Source organism: Aphis gossypii, chromosome X, assembly GCF_020184175.1.
Source record: "Aphis gossypii isolate Hap1 chromosome X, ASM2018417v2, whole genome shotgun sequence".
Taxonomy (NCBI): Eukaryota; Metazoa; Arthropoda; class Insecta; order Hemiptera; family Aphididae; genus Aphis; species Aphis gossypii.
The window spans coordinates 17738222-17759002 of record NC_065533.1 but is presented as its reverse complement, the minus strand read 5'-3'; the positions used below and the strand labels follow the sequence as shown (position 1 = coordinate 17759002).

The window sequence follows — 20781 nt, the reverse complement described above, 5'->3', positions numbered from 1 at the left end:
AATATATAGTATACCTATTTGTAATTAAATATTAAAATCATTTTATATTGTGGTTGTGGGTAATATTGTAGGCTGGGTATTTTTTTTCCTAGGGACGGGGATTTTTATTCCGATTACCAATCGACATACCTATCAGCAGCAACAGTACCACTAAATACTTGTGTAGCCAAATAAACCTTCATTTTTTCAAAAGGCATTAGTCAATTTTGGTGCTTATTGGAGATTACATTTATTGTCATATTTGTAAAAAGAATTAAGATGGTTTTTAGTTACAACATCATTATTAATTTGAAAATTATGTTTAAATAACATGTAACGAGTTGACTTAATCAAATTGAGAAGGTAAAAATGTAGACAATTGATTTTCCTTGTACATCAAAATAAGGCTTAGTAGGGGAAACATAAAGGCTTTTTGAAAATTGCACAAAGTGTGTGCCTTTATCCGTAATAAATGCTTCAATAATTAGATTAAAGTTTTGCGGGCGACAAATTGTTGTTAAAATGATGTCCTTAAAATCAAATCCTGTACAGTGTACAGCTATTAGAAACAAGAAAATAAGTAACTGGTTATTTTCAGTCATAACTTATACTTCTGAGCATAAGGATCAGAGCATGCTTAGCAGGTTCATATTTTCTACGGTTAGAAGGTTCATGGATGCCAAATATTTTGTCTTTATATCTCTTCGTGCATATAGCCCCATATGAGGACATTAGTTAACGATTTGATTTAAAACCAATCAAAATTGTATTATCTTCCGTGGGTGTGTAAATTGTGTTTATACATGTAGTCATAAATCGTTTCTAACATCAGTTTAGTTGTTATCATCATTTTTGGCGGGAAAATGTACGTGAATTAAAAATAAAATTCAGTCTTCCTATTCGACTGAAACCTGTCATATTATTTTTTAGAAAATCAACATTTAAAAGTAAGTAACCATAATGATAATTTGTATACACTTAGTTAATAATATAAATAATGTATTTTAGTCATAATAATGTTAAAATACGCTTTATATCAGTCTCAGGATAGAATAAATGAAATGTCCTCATACGAGACATCATAAACAAGAAATTAAGTCGTCCTCATACGAGACACTATGCATAATCAGATACAGTTTTGTAATATGTTTTAAAACAGTACATACTTGATTTTAGATTTTTCACCACCAAAAATCAAAAATATGAGTAAGATCAGGGATAAAGATATTCAGTTTTTACTAGATATAGAAATACCGAGTGATTCAGAAGTAAGTTTTTGTGGAAGCGATGATGATATGGAGCATGAAGATGCAATTATAATAGGGCCGCAGGAAGAAGATCAGATCCTCAAAGAAATCAAAGAAATGGAAGACTTTCAACGAAACATGATGACAGAATTAGAGAAAGTAGATGAATGTATTGCTATAAATGATGAGGTAATAGATACAGACGATTTATTGATAAATCAGCCAAGCACCTCGTGACAAAATCAAGATCAATTTGAAAAAAATGTTGTTAAAATTACAAGGTAGTACACAAGGTGGAGTAATGTTTATTATTAATTTATTAATCTCATATTTTGTTATTTATAGGTCTAAAAATAAATCTGTTGCCAAAGTATCTACTTCACCTATTCAAAGTAAGACCAAACATTTCGTACCTAAAACTAAACGCCATAACTATAAAAAAAAAGTTAGAAAAACGAAGTGGTTTGCGGGTAAAGACAATAATTTTAGTAATAATGTTCCACAATATTCCGGTGCATACCAAATAAACATTAACCCTCCAGATGCCACTCCATATTCTTTCTTCAGTCAGATATTTACCAATAATATTTTTGAGCACATAAAAGATGAAACAATTAGGTATGCGATTCAAAGTGGTAAAGAAAATTTCAAATTGACGACAAATGAGCTGAAGGTATTTTTCGCATTAAATATTGCTATGACTTACATTAAATATCCTAATGTCAGAATGTATTGGTCATCTTAACCTGGTATGAGAATGGATTTAATAGCAAATAATATGACGGTAAATAGATTCTCTGAAATTAAGAGTTTTTTGCATTTCGCAAATAATGAATCAAAACCAAACTCGAACGATCCGTCTTCAGATAAGTATTGGAAACTTAGACCAATACTATCTATGCTGCATGATTCATTTCATGCTGCTGCAACTCCAGAGGAGAATGTAGCAATTGATGAGATGATGGTGCCTTTCAAAGGTAGAAGTAGTCAAAAACAATATTTAAAATCAAAACCAAAGAAATGGTGATTTAAAGTTTGGGTCATGGCTAACTCTGATGGTTATGTTAACTGTTTTGAACTGTACCAAGGTGCTTCAAATACCTCAATAAAATCACACTATGGCCCTATTGGAGATACGGTTATAAGGCTTTGTCATGGCTTAATAGGCAAAAACCACAAGCTGTTTATGGATAATTTATTCACGTCAGTTCCATTACTTCGCCACCTAAGAGACCAACAGATTTTCGTACTGGGTACTTTAAGACTCAACAGGGTATCTGGTATTAAGGATCATTTACTAGATGGTAAATATTTACAAAGAGGATGGACATCATTAGTAACTTCTAATGATAATATAACAGTTCTTCGTTGTCAAGACAATAAATTAGTACACACTATCTCAACATACGCTGGTGCTATTCCCGAAGACAAGGCAAAACGATTTGATAGAAAATCAAGAACAACAATAGAAATAACTCGACCATACGCTATAAGCGAATATAATGGATTCATGGGTGGTGTAGATATTATGGACCGCATGATAGCACATTATCCGCATGGTTTCAAAAATCGAAAATGGTATTTACTAATATTTTTTCATTTTTTGAACATTAGTATTATAAACTCGTGAACACTTTTTAAAAAATCAATTGATCCAAACTTACCACTAGTGCAATTTAAGGCATCGTTAGTTTGGACACTATTACAATTAGGCAAACAAAGTCCAAAAAGAGGAATAAAATCAGACTATTTTACTCAGCTGCCATCGAAAAAAAAACCAACTCGAGTTGTGTCTACGCCGGCAGAAATACAATATGATAACAACAACCATTATCCATTAAAAACATATGCGAAAATGCGAATCGATGTCATGAAGAACGTTGTCATTCAAAAACTAGATACATCTGCCAAAAATGTGAAGTTCCATTGTGTCCAGAGTGCATGTGCAATTATCATACCAAAAATAAGTAACACTTGTTCCTACCTAAATTTGTTTTTTTATATCATTAAATATTTTGATAAGCGTTATTATTATTATTATTAACAAGTTGTTGAATTTATTTTATTTTAATATTTATGTTTACTAATTTGTTAAATATTTTTCAGAAAGAACTGATTTAAAAAAAATTATATTATGTTATTATATTTTTTTTTTTACTTTGTAATAATTATGCACAGTGTCCTCAAATGAGGACATTTAATAAAGTGATTTTTAACTTGAATTAAAAAAAAATAATTTTTTTTTTTACATTTTTCTTCAATTCCTTAGTACATGTACGTTGTGATAAAAAAAATTAAAAAAAAATTTTTCATGCATGAAGAGGTTGTAAAACAGATGAGTTTTTAAAGCCATTTCGTCAGCACACAAAACACAATTTTTAAATCTGATAAAAAATTTTGTCCCCTATTCCTAAATTCCATCTTTTATGTAAATGGCATATCGACGACATTTGACGTAAACATTAAAAAAAAAATTTTCCCAAAATTGCACGGTTTATTGAAGTGGGAGTGCGCTCTGGTGTCAGTACAGCTGTGATAGTAATGTCGCAATGAATTTGGTGTACGTATGTCGTATATTATGCGTCAAACTGACGGCGTGTTATCATCATTCTTTTGTTTTGTAATTAAAATCAGTAAGTGTTGTGTATAATATTTGTGTATGGTTTCATTAAAATAAACGTAAATTAATATAGTGTGACGGAAGATTCGATTCGAGTTTGAAAACCGGGTAGGTTTATTTACCTATTACCAAATCAATCGGGCGTAACACGTTTCTACCAAATTTAACCACGTTTTCACCAGAAAAATTTGTACACAACACTTATATTAAAACCTTTTCTACAGTTAAAAGTTTATTTAACATACTAATGCTATATTGAATAAATTAGGTGTATATTATTGTATACTTGCGCCATGTATATTGTACCTACTCATATATTGTTAAAATTGTAAAATACCTACCTATAATTTTCGTGAGTTTTTTGGATTGATGTAAATTCTATATGTGTATAAATTTTTACATTTAATCAATGTATACTGTACGTTTATTGTATTTGATTATATGTTAAACCGTTATCGTACTGACTTAATGTCAATAAAATCTAATATGATATCTAATGGGACAATAGTTTATGTACAAGTGAAAAGGTTACACATTTTATATTGTGCATTACAACTGAGTGTGTTATAAAACGTAATTTTTGAATTTATTTATTATGATGGCTAAAATAATTGAAAGTAAACGTGGAAACAAAACACTAGCATAAACGACTTTAAATTTAACTTTAATAATAGGAGTACAATATGCATAGCCAAAGTATGTAATAAATAATAATATACCATATTTTCAACCCATCATTAGTATGTCAAATAAACTTAAAACTGTATTAAAGGTTTTAATATAAGCATAATATACAAATTGTTTTGGTAAAAAGGTGGTTAAATTAGGTAATCTCATTTGGTAGAAAAGTGAAAGGTATACTTTTGGTGGAACAATTAATCGTAGCAATGAAAAATAAACTATAGGTACCTATAATAGAGATTAGACATTTTGCAATCCATATTTATGTACATCCAATTTTTAAATCTATTTCTAACAACTCTTAGTTATACTAGAGAAGGTGAAGAAAATGTATCGAGAATTAGATAAAAATTAGTCTTAGGTAGTATGAAATTATATTTGAATCCTTAACAGTGATTTTAATAATTGATTACTGAGACATTATATAACCACTATCCACAATGTATCATTCACTTCAATGTGATTTAATACAGTTCAGAAAATAAATGTGATAATATCAATTAGTTTATTAATTAGTTAAAGTAGCATAATATAGTTTAATCTAAAATGTATACATAATATTGTTATAGAAGTTGAACACTCACAATTTATTATTGCAACTATATGAACAGTTAGAAGTTCAGAACTGGGTCAATATGTTCAAAACAGGTTTGTTTTATTTTGAGATAATAATTTTTTTTTTAATTTAAAATGTTTATTATGATATAACTTAAGTTGACTCCTAGCATTTCCATGTTTTTATTATTATTATACATTACCTATTTCAATCTTAACAATCATAAATTTTAGGTAAAATGAAGATAATAAAACTTATGTGCCTGCAATTTAAAAATAATTTAGGGCATAAATTTGCTGTTAATATTTTTTTAAAAATACACCGCCAAGGAACTTATTTATTTAAATTTAAAAAGTTCAATTTCATTTCTCAAATTCTTAAGAATTAAATAAGTACTGGAAATTCATAAAATCAATATATGAGCTTATACCAAAACTATGGATAAAACTACTTCTAAACATTGCTAATAATTATTGTTATTTGTAAATAGGATGGACAGCCATTTTCGTTTGACCAGTATAGTACTATATTCCACTTGTACCTTTAACTCATTTATTTGAGCATTTGATCAATATCATATAGTATATACCTAAAAGAAAATATTAAATGTATATACTTTTAAATATAATATTAATTGTACAAATTATATGTATTGTATATCATCTTATATTAAAATGCAATCAAGACTGTTAATGATAAATATAAAAAAAAGAGAATTAAATATTTCAAATGTCTAAAAATAATTCAAAATAATTTTGAACAGTTATTCATTTTTTAATTACCTATAACAAAACATCAAAAATCATTTAAGGATAAATAGTTATTTTATTGATTAATATGTATTTTTATAAACATTTGAAGTACAAACACTCATAAATAACCAAGTTAACTTTTCAAAACAGTTTTTTTTTATTTATAATATTATAAGAAGTATAAATAATTTCCTATTAAATTTGTATTCCTTGTAAATTATAAAATAAAATATATGAATTTTCAACAAAATGATTTAAAATATTTCAATATTTTTTGTTTATTTTTACCAATTATTTTACGTACTAAGTGATATGAATTTTTAATTTTTATTTTCTTAAAATAAAAATTAGATCTAATTTCCTATCAGAAACCACCACCAGCTCCTAAATTTGAAAATTTAAGCATTTTTTCAATTAATTATCAGTTATCATCTAATAATTACACAAAAAAAACATTGTAAAATCAATGTTTTCAATGCTTCGATCAAAATTTAAAATGTAATTATTAGTATTCCAAATTTTCCAGTTTGGGGTACCTAAAAATCAGTAACTAACTCTTTGTCAATTAATACAAATACTTAAATATAATAATCATTCTATCATTCTTTTTTTTAAAGAATTCATTAGACATACAAAATTTACAACAGTAAAAGCTAATAATTTTGAATTTTTCATAGAATATTATTATGTAGTCATTATTTTTATGTAGATTTGAATGACTTGGAATCAAAAAATGTTACTGTTATAAATCAAAAAAATGAAGAAAATACATTGATATCATCAGCAGTATTAATTACTAAACCTTTACATAACAAGGTTAGTATTATTGTCAATTTGTTATTGCTTATACTTGTATTAAATTATAGAGTTAAAATATTGTTAGTTTGTTACAATTATTTAAGTATACTTGTATAATTGTAGAAATACAATTATTGAGTAAGTCAAGTATTATTTTGTATTATGTAAGTAGTTTCTTTAATCTATAAATTGTTATCCGGGAGGAAGTAATGCGAAAGCGGTCCCCTCCCGGTTGTCGATTCCAACCCGAAAAAAAAAATTGTTATAAATTAATGAATGTTAAAGAATTTTATAATATCTTTGTGGACAAATCCAAATTATTTATACAGGTTCTGAATGTATTAGTATGTTCAATCATCTGTATAAAGTGTTTTAACTTAATTTAAGGTATTAACCTTTGTATAATTATCTCTATAACCTTTGATATTACCTAGTATTTAATGGTCAGAGGAAACTATACTTGAAGTATCTATAGATAAGTAGTGTATATTATTCCCATTTCTAAAGACTTACTGGATACTTAGTTAAACATTGATAATGTACCTACCTGTATTTACTATATTTTATTATCAATGAATGCTATGATATGAGTACGATGCTATTTATTATTAAGAAATATTGTTTAAAAATAATGTTCGGTTTTAGTTAGTGGTATAAAAAGCTTTTAATTTATTCACTATAATTTCATCTTTTTGTTGATAATATTTTGCTAATTGTATCTTCTAAATCTAAACTGATTATTTGTTAAGATTGACTATTATAAAATTTTGAAATCACTCTATACTGTTAAATAAAAGTATAATTTGCTTTTTTTATAGTCTGAAGATCAGTCCTGTACAAATAGTACTGAAAATCTAAAAGAACATAAGGTATTACGCAAACAAAAACATACTATAAGGAAAAACTTTAGTAAAGCATGTAAGTCATAAAATAATCATAATGTGGTTAAGAATCTGTTAGATATAAGGGTAATTTAGTGAAGGTTTTCAGAGCTCTATGAATTATAATTTTAACTGTAACTAGGCTACCTGATCTCGCACGGTGTTGCTTGTGACAAATTAAATAATGTCATTATATTAATCCTATCTTAAAATTATAGAAATTATTGCTGACCCCATACACTTTGTTGCCCGTTAAAAATGCTAACTCTATACTATGATTCAAACTTTATTTAATTTGTTGTTATTCGGTTTAATGGCGTTCAAAATTTAATCATTTTCATTGACCATATTGTATCTTCAAAAATTGTGCAAACACTACTTTAAAATGTGAATAATTTTAAAATGCTTTCTTATTGCTCACTAAATTTGTGGTACCAAACTTAACCTACTGTGTAAATTGTAAGTCTTGATCTATTATTGTCCAGGCTTCACGTTTATCAGTCAGTGAGTTAGTCAGGACTTAGGTTATATTATAACCATGAAGTTGCCCGTGAGACTTATAATTATGCAAGCAGTATATTATCAGGTAGGCGATCCACCTATGGTGGATTACAGACCCCGCGAGATGTGTATGTAAGCTTATAATTTCTAACATTTAAGTTCAAAGTTATATAATTTTTTTTTACTATGGTGGATTAGATACAATAATGTGCAATCTCGTGATTTTTTACATAGTAAGTATAACAACCCGCCTTATGTGTTGACGCATATTCATCACTTTATTATTAGAATTAATTGTTATTAAAAACAAATAGCGACCATTTATAACTAAAAATTTCCATCGTAAATCTCAGAATTCCTGTTTTAGTACATACAGAAATTGAGTTTTTCTTAAAATTGTCTTTCCTAAAAACCTTTTCCTGGCAATTACGAAAAACTGAAAAAAAAAATTTATGTGTCAGAGTTTGTATTTGACGCTCAATATCGATGTGTTAACATCTAATATGGGCTCGCCGTTTTTTTTTGCCGCTGTGTTACACTCTTTGTAGAATTTTTTTTTTTAGGGCTAATCTTATTTATTTTTTGTACGTTGACGTTCCCGATATAACCTTACCCTTTTTAAGCTATTTTAAGCCATTTTTTACCGTTACACTTTTTTGTGACGTTTAGTTTTCACAGATTCACTCTAGCATAATTTTCTGTTAAATTTGCGCGGCACGTATACATGGCAACTATTAAACTTCCGTTACAATATAATATTGTATTAAAAAGATATAATATTGCAATAAATTATTGGTGGGAAACCATTAAACTTCCGTTACAATTTTTCGTGACATCGAATTTGTACCAATTCACTCTAGACCCATTTTTTTACAGGTGGTGTTAACACATCAAAAATGTTGAATCATATCAGGCCGAACAACATTTGTTTAATTTATAAATAGTAAAAATATATTTGCGAATCATTCAAATAGTGTTTCTGAAGTCATCCACTTTGTCGATTCTCCAACCAGATGGCGCAGAGTTAACTAGGGCTATTGGAATCCTTTGATACTTAAATATTGTGAGAGGAGGTGTCCATTTTCTTAGGCATTTGTACTAAAAAGTATAGTGACATTTTCTCAATCAGAATTTGTATGTTTGTCATGTATATGTTTACCTCTCTTTTTCCAATAATTAATTCACCCTTTAGGCTTAAGTTAAAACAGGTCTCGTCCATATTTAAGTCCCGACTAGAATCTTCTAGTATTATAGAAGTCTTTTCGTCCAACATTTCATGAACATCTTTGAACCAGTTCTTAATTTTATTTTTAGTTCCTGAACCTCTGGCTTGATTAACATATTCAGAATGTTTCTGTGATAGATTTTATGTTCAGATAGAAAGCTTTAGTCATTTTTTCCTTGGAGGATTGTTTGAAAATTGTGTGTTTACCTATGTTAAATCTATTGACAAGCTTTTTAACAGAGAATAACAAACTTTCACGACCTATCAGAAATCCCAATTAACTACAAGAGCCATTTAACCAACATCTTTTCTGTTTCATTACTTAATATTGATAAAGTTCCACTGTAATCACTTGATTCTTTAGGTGATTTTTCAGATATTATTTCTTAAGATGTTTAAGGTAAGGTTAACATAACCAGCCTTTAATGCTTGTTTCACTTTTGATGGAGAATATATGGATCATTTAGGTTTTGTAGTGGATGTTATCTTGGCCTTTTTTACTATCGTGGGTGTCATTTTGATAACCTAAATCAGCGGTTCTTAAACTGTGCTCCGCGGAGTCTTAAGGCTCTATGAAACTAATCTAAGGGCTCTGAATTAAGTACATATATTATTATTCGTTAAATTGTTACAAGTTACATTTATATTGTATAACGTTTGTATATTAGCAATTTGTTGATCCATATTTTTTATGAGTTGTAAAATTGGTATTTCATGTTTTTGAGGCTCCGTACATTTATTTTTGCATCTCAAGGGCAGAAAAAAAAAGTTTGAGAACCACGGACCTAAATAAACAACTTTGTTACTAACTTTTTTAATTGATTTATTATACGAATATAAGTAATAGAAATTAACGATATGGTTATTAAAGGAAACAGTAGTGTTCCGAGCTATGACCATAGTATCACCCGATATAGAGGTTAGTGTACTTAGATGGTTTATTCAATATATTAAACTAAACATTACAATAAATGGATTAGTTTTAATGGAGAAGTCTGGATTATTGCTACTAAACTTGACCACAAACAATTTGAATCTAAACAAGGTTGGTTGGAAAAGAAGGAATAAATAACATCGTTTTTCGTAAAATATGCGGTGAAAACGCTTTAATTGACTGGATAGTAAATTACTTACAAATTATTAATCACTATTTCCATTGTGACGTTTCTAATGTTGAATAACCGGTATAAGTTTTTACCGATTGAAACATTTGTTTTAGACGAGAGTATTTTTCGGAAAGAAGACTTACAGTTCTTTTAGGATAAAATATTATGACTAGTACAGACAAAATTAAACCACTTAATTGGAAAATCGGCAAATCTAGATTTTTTAAATGTATTAAAACATATAAATTATATTAATATACGTTTTTTAAAAATCAAATAAAAAATCGTAGATGATAAGGAATTATTTGAAAAATGGTTGTCTAAATTTGATTGAGTTTGATTGAGTTGACAAAAAACGAGTTTAAAAGAAAAAAAAGTACTTCTTTTAATTAGTAGTTGTCTCTAATAAAAAAACAAAGGCATCGTTTGATTAAGAGTGTTCGTTGAAAAAATAGATTATGCAGATAATTTTCAAGAGTTTAGAAGAATTTAAAGAGTTTATTTTACAACACCTCAAATTTCATACTCTCATTTCAAGTTATTTTTCCTAATTTATAAGAATTATATACATTTTTTGTTTTAAAATTTAATTAATAAATATATACGAGTGCATAATAAAAAAGCTTTCAATTCAGTCAATCATAATATACTACTTATTAAATGTATTTTGTACATATTCTCAAAGAATCAGGTTTTGGTGAAACTCTTTTGTCCTGGCTTATAATTTATATCCTTCTTAGCAATAGGTATCAATGGATTAAAGTTTTTGATGTTAAGTCTAATTTGTTTCTAGTCTCGTCGGATGTCTCTCAAGGGGGTCATCTGTCGCCAATATTGTTTTCATTATTTATAAACAACCTTCATCGTGTGCTACAGCATAGTCAATTTCTATGTTTTGCTAATGGCATCAAATTATATTTGCGCGTTAGCTCGTCTGATGATTGTACAAAATTTCAATATGATTTGGATCGTTTCTCTTATTGGTTTAACTCTTTAGGTTTATCACTTATTTCAATAAATGCAAAATTATGACTTTTGCTAGATCCCGTTCTCCCTTAATGATTTCATACTTTTTTAATAATGCAGCTGTTACCCATGCTGTGGACTGTGTCATAGATCTTGGCCTCAAGCTAAGCTATAATCTTGACCTATCTGTTCACATCGAGTACGTCTATTGTAAAGCTTTGAAAACTCTTGGTCTTGTTATGTGATTAATAAAGAACTTTTGGTTTGAATCGTCATTAAATATGCTTTTTGGGGGCTGTAGTATGGAATTCCCATACTGCAGATAATGCAAGACAAATTGAACGTGTTCAGTGTCAGTTCCTACACCATGCTAGTCTCATAATTAGATACCTTGTGAACTTCATAACTACACAATGATTGCTACTCATCTAGGTTTGGCCGAACGTCGTCGTATCGCAGGTATTAAATTCCTTGTGGGTCTTTTAAATAATAATATAGATACTTCTGTCCTCTCTCAAATTTCCTTTTAAGTTTCATCCAACCTAATAATATAAATGGCTCAATCTTCAACTCTGGGGGTGATTTGCGACAGAAAATCGTTACTTTAAGTGTGAGCGGAGATAATGTCTTGAATTACTTAATGTTAATTTATTATTTCTATTTTAAGCTATATTTAACAATGTCGCTGTCACCAATCCATTTTCCTTAAACAAAAATGATGGACAGAAATGTAACGATCCAATTATTGATGAGCCATGCCAAGCACAGTAAGCATCATATAGTTTATAATCTCTAAAGATTGACACATTCAAATTTATAATTCTTTTCACATAAATTATATGTTGTAATAACAAAAAATTCTGATAAAATATTGGAATTTGATAGTTGATTTAGTAATTTAATAATATTGTACACATGTTTATTTTATGTGTGTTTAAGTTAAAAGATCAAGAAAATATTCCGTTTAACGATGGAATGTATTTAAATTTTGTAACATGTTCGTTGTTCATTACTTTTTAATTTTTATTGAATACTTTTGAAAAGCAAATTAAATATTTTTACTAAACTTGTATTCATTTTATTATAAGTTATATAATATATACATATGTATTTTGTATACATACATACTTATGCATTTTTTTACTTATATAACTGAAAATTTCAAATTAACGTTTTTTTATTTTTATCAGAACTCTATAGTAACCTACTATAATTTACAAACTTACAATAATTGTTATTAAATTTATTTACTTACAATATTTTTACAAAAATGTACATGTCTTTGAAAGAAAAAATCTTTTTAGTAAATCTTTTCTAAAATTATTTTATAAGAACAGTACATTTGATTAATATTATCTTTGATAGATTAAAGGCCAACATTACACCAGAATATTTTAGATTGTGATGTTTACATTTTTTTTTAACTCTATCAAAACATTATTATCTTTTGTTTTTTCAAGATAAGTTTTTAACTACCTATTGTATATTAATCTGTTTATTTTAACTATATTATTGCATTTCAGTTCTGAAAAGCATATAGATCCATATAATTCATATGGCTCTAATATAATATCAGATACAATGAAAATAAAATTACGTCGCCTGTTAAGCAAACACAAGGATGGAATATTATGTAATAACTTTTTGAATGTTTATAGTGTAAGTATTTGATTAAATAATAATAAATAATATTCAAAAATGTATAAGTATTTTAGGTATTAATAACACTTATCTAAAGTATGCATTACAGCATGTATTACAGAATGAATATTCTAAATATTCTAACTAAATGTATTATATTTAAATGTATTGTTAGTTAAAAGTTAAAACTTATATTTTTCAAACTAGGAGGTTAAATTTTACTTACATATTATATTTTTCCAATTTTAAAATAATACGATTACATTTAACTATTGAATATCTAAAATATTGATTTATTATTTTATAGAATGAGTATAACAGCCACTTGAATTTTTTTGAGTATGGATTTAGTAGCATGAAAGATATGGCATGCAAGTTACCATCTGTATTTCATGTAAAATTAACTGAAGATGGTAATCAATCTATTCTATTTAAAGCTTGTGTAAGAACTGAACTAGAAAATAAACTAAATGGTTTGTATGGTGAATATATTGATGTCATACTATCGACATAATATATAATATTATAATATGTACCTATTATATATTTATTAAAAACTAAATATTTTATTTTCAGATCCATCACTGTTTTATACCAATATACCAAAGACCATATTAGAAAATCTTTCACAGTTTTTTCATAAGAATAGAACTGGTGTTAGACTGGACAAAATGATGATATTATATCGCGTAATATACAATATTTAATAATATTTGGTTACAACCAATGCTTTAATTGTTTTTTTTTTTTTAAGTCAAAATATGGCCGATCTTATGAACCTTTAAATTATGGCTACTCTTCTGAAAAACATATGTTTGAATGTTTAAGCAAAATGGTAAAAATAAAAAATGATGTGCTGTATACAGTAGATCCTTTTGCCTATACAAAATTATCAAAAACAATAAAGCTGATTGACACTTCTGAAAAAAATGCTCTTACCTTACCGGTATGTAATGAAATTATTTGTTTAATTTTATTAATTAACTGTTGATTAGTTTTTTTTTTTTACAAAAAAGTAATTGTTTTATAGTTTTTTAATGGAGCTGATGAAAAATTTTTAAAATTTGAAAACTATTTGATTGTATTATATTCCTTCTAGAATAATTCAGTGTTTCCCAAAGAGTATGTCATGGCGCATTGGTGTGCTACTAAAACATTATTATTAAAAATAAAAAACATAAAATAACTATAAAATTGTGTAAAATAATGTTGATTTATTATCATAACTCTAAATTTTAGTGTTAAACATGTGCCTATGTTGCATACACAATAATTCAATTCGAGGAATACACTCGCGTTTCTTTGCAACTGATTAAGTTCATTCATGTTGTTATGTGTAATATTGGTCAGCGTAGAATACCCAAGTTTTCAGAGAACTTGTAGACAATGTCAATAGTGTATTTATCACTATTTCTGTAATTAATGAATATTTTTAATAAAATTCCAAAAATAGAAGAGTCTAGGTTCATTAAATTTTAATTTCAATGAACGAACAAATTGAAGTCTTAAAAGTTGCTTTTGTTCAACAAGATTCCTTCTGATTTTATTGCAAAAGATTTGAACACTTAATCATTCGTTTATAGCCAACGATTTTTTTGATTTTAATATTATGAGATGATAAATTAGCAAATCAGATGTTATTTTTCCATCCGATTCATCATCTACTGTTATTAGAAATACTTGTAGTTGTTTATTTTGTATGTGTGATATCCAAAGATAATTTTTTCATTAAAACCCATTTAATTTATAAAATTATGTTAATATATTTTCATCATTACCTTGTATACTTGAATTAAGGTTGTTTAAATAACAGGGTTCTTAGGTTGGTAGGAAAGTTTTGTAGACCACATTGAATTATTTCATTGAGTTACGAAATTATAGTTTGCATTTTTATTATTGAACAATTGCAACAATTCGCTTTTCATTTTATAAAATATGTTTAAAACCTTACATTTTTATAATTATCGACTTTTATTGAGTATAACTTATAATGTATAATGAAAATCCACCTCTTTACACATTTTTTCAAGAATTCGTGTTTTTTAAGAGCTCATAATTTAGTATAATTTACCATTTTAATCATCGAATTTAGAACACTTAAGCTCATTTGAAATCGTTTTCATTATCAGAACTTCACGATGTATAAAAGACAATGAGTTGAATAAATATTTGTATAGTCTTACTTTAATCTTGAAACAAATCCTTTTAATTTATTTTCCAGTCATTACAGAAGCTCTGTATGTTTACGGAAATACAATTTATCCATAATAGTTTATTTTTTCTGAAGTATCACCACAATTGTGTATGTATTAGTGTAACCTGGCCAAATTGCGGCTCGCGGTCTTATTTAAAAAAAAATCAAAATATTTAAATTGTTTGTATACATTTATAAAAAAAAAAAAAAAAAATAGTATGAATAGGTAATAAATTAAAAAATTAAACATTAAGTTAAATTTGTTTGTGTGGTATTTTTTTAATGTCTATTCTTTTAGTAAACTTCTTAAGATCTGGTTAAATTGATGTAAGAGCATTTCTTAGTAATTCTGTGAGATGACTATTTGACAAATTTGAACGATATTTTGACTTAATTATTTTCATTGTCGAATAAAGTGATTTACATGAATACGTCGTTCCCAAAATTGATATCAATTTTACTGCACAGTTTTTAATGTTTGGGTATTTTAATATAAAAATGTGTTTTAAAAATTCCAATATAGAGGGACAATTGTTTATAAACTGTTTTAGATCTTCATTTTCTAATAACTCCAAGAGTTCTATTTCGAGATCTTCTTTATTTGTGACGAAAGGATGTGATAATGACATCTGTTTGCAATGACATTAACTAAAAATAGATTTTCTAAAAATCCGAATGAGGGTTTTAATGCCTTTAGATCTGGAAATTGTTCTTCGAAGTGGGAAAATAGAAATTCAAGTTTAAATACATAGTCGTCACAATTAATTGCACGCTTCTATTTCATCTAAACAAGTGAGTATAATTGTTGAATTTTAAATCTCTTATAAAAAGTTTTAGTTTATTTTGAAAACTAAATACTTTTTGCACTAGGTCAATAACTAATTTATTTTGACCTCGAAGAGATACATTCAATATTGATAAATGTTGCATGATGTCGGTAAAAAATTCCAATCTCTTAACCAATTTGATTTTGAAAGTTTAGGAAAACTTTTATTTTTTTCTATTAAAAATACTTTGATCGGTTCTAGTAATTGAAAAAATTTAGCTAAAATGTTATTGACCGATAACCATCATCTAACTAGACAATACCATGGGACATCATTAGGTATATCATCTTCTATGTCTTCTAGGAAGTTTTTAAACTGCCGATGTATTTTTGCACTTGAACGTATGTAATTAACAATTTTTAAAACAACATCCATCACATGATCATATTTAAAATATTTAGTAGTTAAGTGTTCTCTATGTAGAATACAATGAATAGGTATAAAATCTGGGAAATTAGTATCATTTTTTAAGAGTTCTATTAATCCATTTTTACAACCCACCATACTAGGAGCTCCATCAGTTGAAACGCTTATAATTTTGTTCAATGGAATTTCTGTTTTTTTGTAGTGTTTCATCGAGAGCAATTTCAATATCAATACCTCGAGTGGTTTTCTTTAATGAAATTAGATCTAACAACTCTTTTCCTTCACAACTACATCACACGCAACATAACGAATAAATATGGCCAACTGAGGTTTATTTTGGATATCGGTAGATTCATCTAAAACTAGACTAAGAGATAAACAATTATCAATGTTGTTTTTTAAATTAGTGAAAATATCAAAGCTAATTGTTGAAATACGCCTTTCTATTGTATGTCGTGATACTGGTACATTTTCAACCATTTTACAAAACTTGCTTCTACACAGTTGCCTGCCTCATTCGTAAACATTTTCATAACATTAGTTTGTTTGGAAAATTTTAATTTCATCGAACATAGCTTATTTTGTATCAAAGCAGAACCTGTAGGAAATTCTCGACTAAATGTGCTGTGATTAGTTTCGTAATGACGTTTTAAATTACTAACTTTAAACTATGATAATGGAAGTTGACATACGGGACAAAATGGTTTATCATTTTTCTGTTTGAAAAAGTATAGTTCTTTTCATTCTAATTTAAATTCCCGTTTTTCTTCTTCATATTTACGTTTAACCGCTTTTTTAGAAATTTACATCGCAACAAACTTCCGCACTAAGTATCGGTAAAATGTTACAAATATTTTACAAAAAAATTGAGGTGTTTACAATAAGACTATTCAACACAGACTTTTTTAACAACAATATAATTTCATATTTCGTAAATTGATATGTTTATCGGCTGTTAGCTATCTTTGTTACTTTTGTGGTATAAAAGTACAGATAAAATAATTTGGCTCTTGATATAATCTTATTAATACATGTGGCTCGCGTACATAGCCATGTTGGCCACCCCTGGTATATTCTATTATACACTGTTGGTTAATTCAGTTCATGATAAAAATTGTTCAATAGTCTCATTGTTTTCAATAAATTATCTATAAATTAATAATTGACATTTTTATTGATATCTGTTGATTTATTAATTTGTAATGAACATTTTCGGCCATCATATAAAATTTCAGAATTATATTTTCGAATGTTATATGACATCGTCAATTTGTCGAGTTATAAAGTTATTTGATAATGGAACATGAGAAACTTCTTGTTGAATAAGGATTATAATTTGGATCGAAAAAATATGACATAAATAACACAATTAGTTACAATAATAATAAATAAGTTTTTACTTTAATTAATCACATAGGTATCTAAGTATGAAAAGTAAATAGTCTTCTAACAATGTAACTATGTAAGTACTTTGCTTACCCAAATACATGACGTACACTTAGGCAGTTCTATAATGCCGTGAACACATAGTGGATTTAGTAGCCTTTATATATTGGAAACCTTATGACCCTGTTACAGTTATAAACGATCACGTGAATTTACATTTAAAATAACAAGCTGATATAACAAATATGTATTATGATGTCATCTTATGTAATATATTAATTATATATCCAACACTTAACATTTATTTTATGGTGTGAAACTGTATCTTTTAACTATATATTAGCAACTTTGTAACTAGAAATATTAGTTTTATTGGTTATACTTGTTATTTTTTTCAATTGTGTTGATATTTGACAAATTACCATGTTTGGTAGTAAGGTGTTTTTTTAATTAACTAGGTACCATTCGTTACTGAATTTTTCTCCACATACCAAATACTGATATGAAGATCAAATATCAGATATAAAGATAAACACAGTATGTTAAGTAAATACAAATAACAAGAAATAATAATATTATCACTTTTAGGTACCTAATTAAGATAATATTATTCAATATTAATTTATACATTATCATTGGACTTAATATTTTTTTTCACTTATATTTTTTTTTAGAAAATAGACAATATTTATCCAAAAGGTTCCGTGACTTTTCACAACTAATATTAAGGTTCTGTGATAAATAAAATGTTTGGGAACCACTGTATCTAGTTAAACTGATGTTAACTACTGTATTTAATCAATGTTGTAATAAAACAAACATTATTTGATCCATTATTTTACTGTTTTGTTAAACATAGGATAATGATTTTCTATTGGATTACACGAGTCACGATATTTGTAATGGAAGATTTAAGTATTATAAACTTAAGTTGAATGATTTGGAATTAATTGATGTCATTGTTGCTGAAATTTACAACCCAAGTTCATTTTATATTCAATTAGCAAGAGAAGTCGATATTCTGAATAGTTTTATGGACGACTTGCAGTTAGTTTTTTCTTAAATTCATTTATGGTTTCATTTTTTATGTATTAATTTTCTAATTTGTATAGAGAGTTTTATAATGAAAACGAAGAAAAATACAAAGTTTTACCAAAATTAATTCTTCCAGAATTGGCATGTACTTCATACACTAAAGGTACCAACCTATGGCACAGGGCTAAAGTTTTAAAAATAGTTGATGAAGAAAATGTACAAGTAATTAGAGATTTTTAAATACCTACATAAAATTTTATTTAAATTTTCAGTTAACAAAAACAATTGTTTATGAATTATATATGATTATATATTTATACAAGATATTTATTTACTTAACTTTAAATTAATGTTTTAACAGTAAAATATATTCATATAAACATCCACGTATAAAGTAATAAAATAAATTATTGAAAAGTAGTTGGGAGCCTGGAAAAGTTATATATAAATATGTTGGAAAATATATAAAATCTAAATTGTTTACATTTGTATTTTTACCATATTTTATTCCTATAATTTTAGAAAACTTTGATGTTCTTTAACAAAATATGTTAACTGAATAAATAGTTCAACTATTAATATCACAAGAGGTATCAAGCATTGACTTATTGTTTTTATTGATTGAATTTTTTTATTATTCTCAATTTATTTATTTATTTCATAAATATATAATATATTACATTAATATACTAAAACATTAAATAACACAATAATACAATATAGATATAAAGATATAATGGCATAATTTTAAATAGAAAACAATAATTTTGTTTTATAATCTAATATTTTTATAAGAGATTTCATTGTTGACATGCATCTTTCATCAGACTTAAAAATCCTCGAGTCATTTTAAATATAGAAGTTTACAAGATAAATTTTAAAATTATAATCTATAATGAATTACAATTCTTAAAATATTTTACAATTTGTTTTGAAATGTGAATGTTTTGCATTATTTTAAAATAAAAGTAACTTCAATTTTATAATTTTTATAATTTTTTAGTTGTTTTTTGTTGACTATGGATCAATCGCAATTATACCAAAACTAAATATCAGACTTTTACAATTAAAATTTAGCTCTTATCCTGCTCAGGCAGTATACTGTGGCTTGTACAAATGTACTGAGTACAATTATTCACGAGAAATAAGTGAATCTTTTGCTGATATGGTTGAGCACCAAGTGCTTCAAGCGCAAGTTCATCAATCAATTCCTGAAGTAATTATTTAAATTATTTTTGTTTTATTTAATTATTTAATTTTTTTTTTTCCAGGACGATTCTAAAACATTATTGACATTATTTTTAAACACAAAATATGATCATATAAATATCAATAAAAGAATGTAAGTATTATAAAATCTAATTTGATTATTTATATAAATGGTAATTGCTTTGGTATTAAACAAAATTATTTTTAAAACTAAACAACATTATTACTTCTACCTAATTTAACAAGTATATTATTAAAGTTACATATGAATAAGTAACAATTTTTTTATATTTTAGTGCTTAAAAAAAAAAAAATTAATAATTGTTTCATATTTGATATTCGATATTATTAAATGTTATTTCTAGTTCCAAAGTTGCAAGTGTTCAACAATCGCCAAAACAGAAATAAATATTTTTTAAAGATAATCAAGAAATAAAATGGAAGATAGAATTGAATTTGGTCATACAAAAAATATTTATTTTATTGTTTTGAAATATAATTTTGGTATACCTATGTTTATTTATTGTGACGCATTACTTGAATGCATTTGACATGTGAAAATAAAGATTTTCAATATTATTTAGAACTAATTTTGTAATTCCAAAATATTTTTGTATAATTTGTACATTTTAAATTAACTAAGATTTAAATTACGGTTATTTGTCTCAATTTTTTTTTTATAATGATACAAAAATTCAATGTTAACTGATATTCCTATTTTAAATACCTATTAAAATACCCTAGTTAATTATTTGTGCTTCTAATAATATTCTTAAGTTATATGTACCTACATCATTAAATGATTTTCTCT

General features: G+C 26.4%; 1 protein-coding gene across 4 annotated transcripts; it reads left to right on the top strand.

Moving 5' to 3' along the window:
* The first annotated feature begins 3658 nt into the window (after positions 1-3658).
* LOC114123652 (tudor domain-containing protein 5-like) lies at positions 3659-20749 on the top strand. Of its 4 annotated transcripts, none has more exons than XM_050207746.1 (14): positions 3659-3859; positions 5097-5175; positions 6545-6651; positions 7452-7551; positions 11980-12079; positions 12836-12971; positions 13261-13435; positions 13530-13642; positions 13708-13899; positions 18586-18773; positions 18839-18983; positions 19765-19977; positions 20033-20103; positions 20336-20749. In XM_050207746.1, exons 2-14 carry the CDS (start codon positions 5163-5165, stop codon positions 20376-20378), a joined length of 1596 nt encoding a protein of 531 aa, XP_050063703.1. In that variant the 5' UTR covers positions 3659-3859; positions 5097-5162; the 3' UTR covers positions 20379-20749. The 4 variants fall into 4 exon arrangements, with proteins under 4 accessions (XP_050063703.1, XP_050063701.1, XP_027842505.2 ...); XM_050207744.1 differs by having other exon boundaries at positions 3659-3954; XM_027986704.2 differs by having other exon boundaries at positions 3663-3954; positions 13261-13426; positions 20336-20739.
* The last annotated feature ends 32 nt before the right edge of the window (positions 20750-20781 follow it).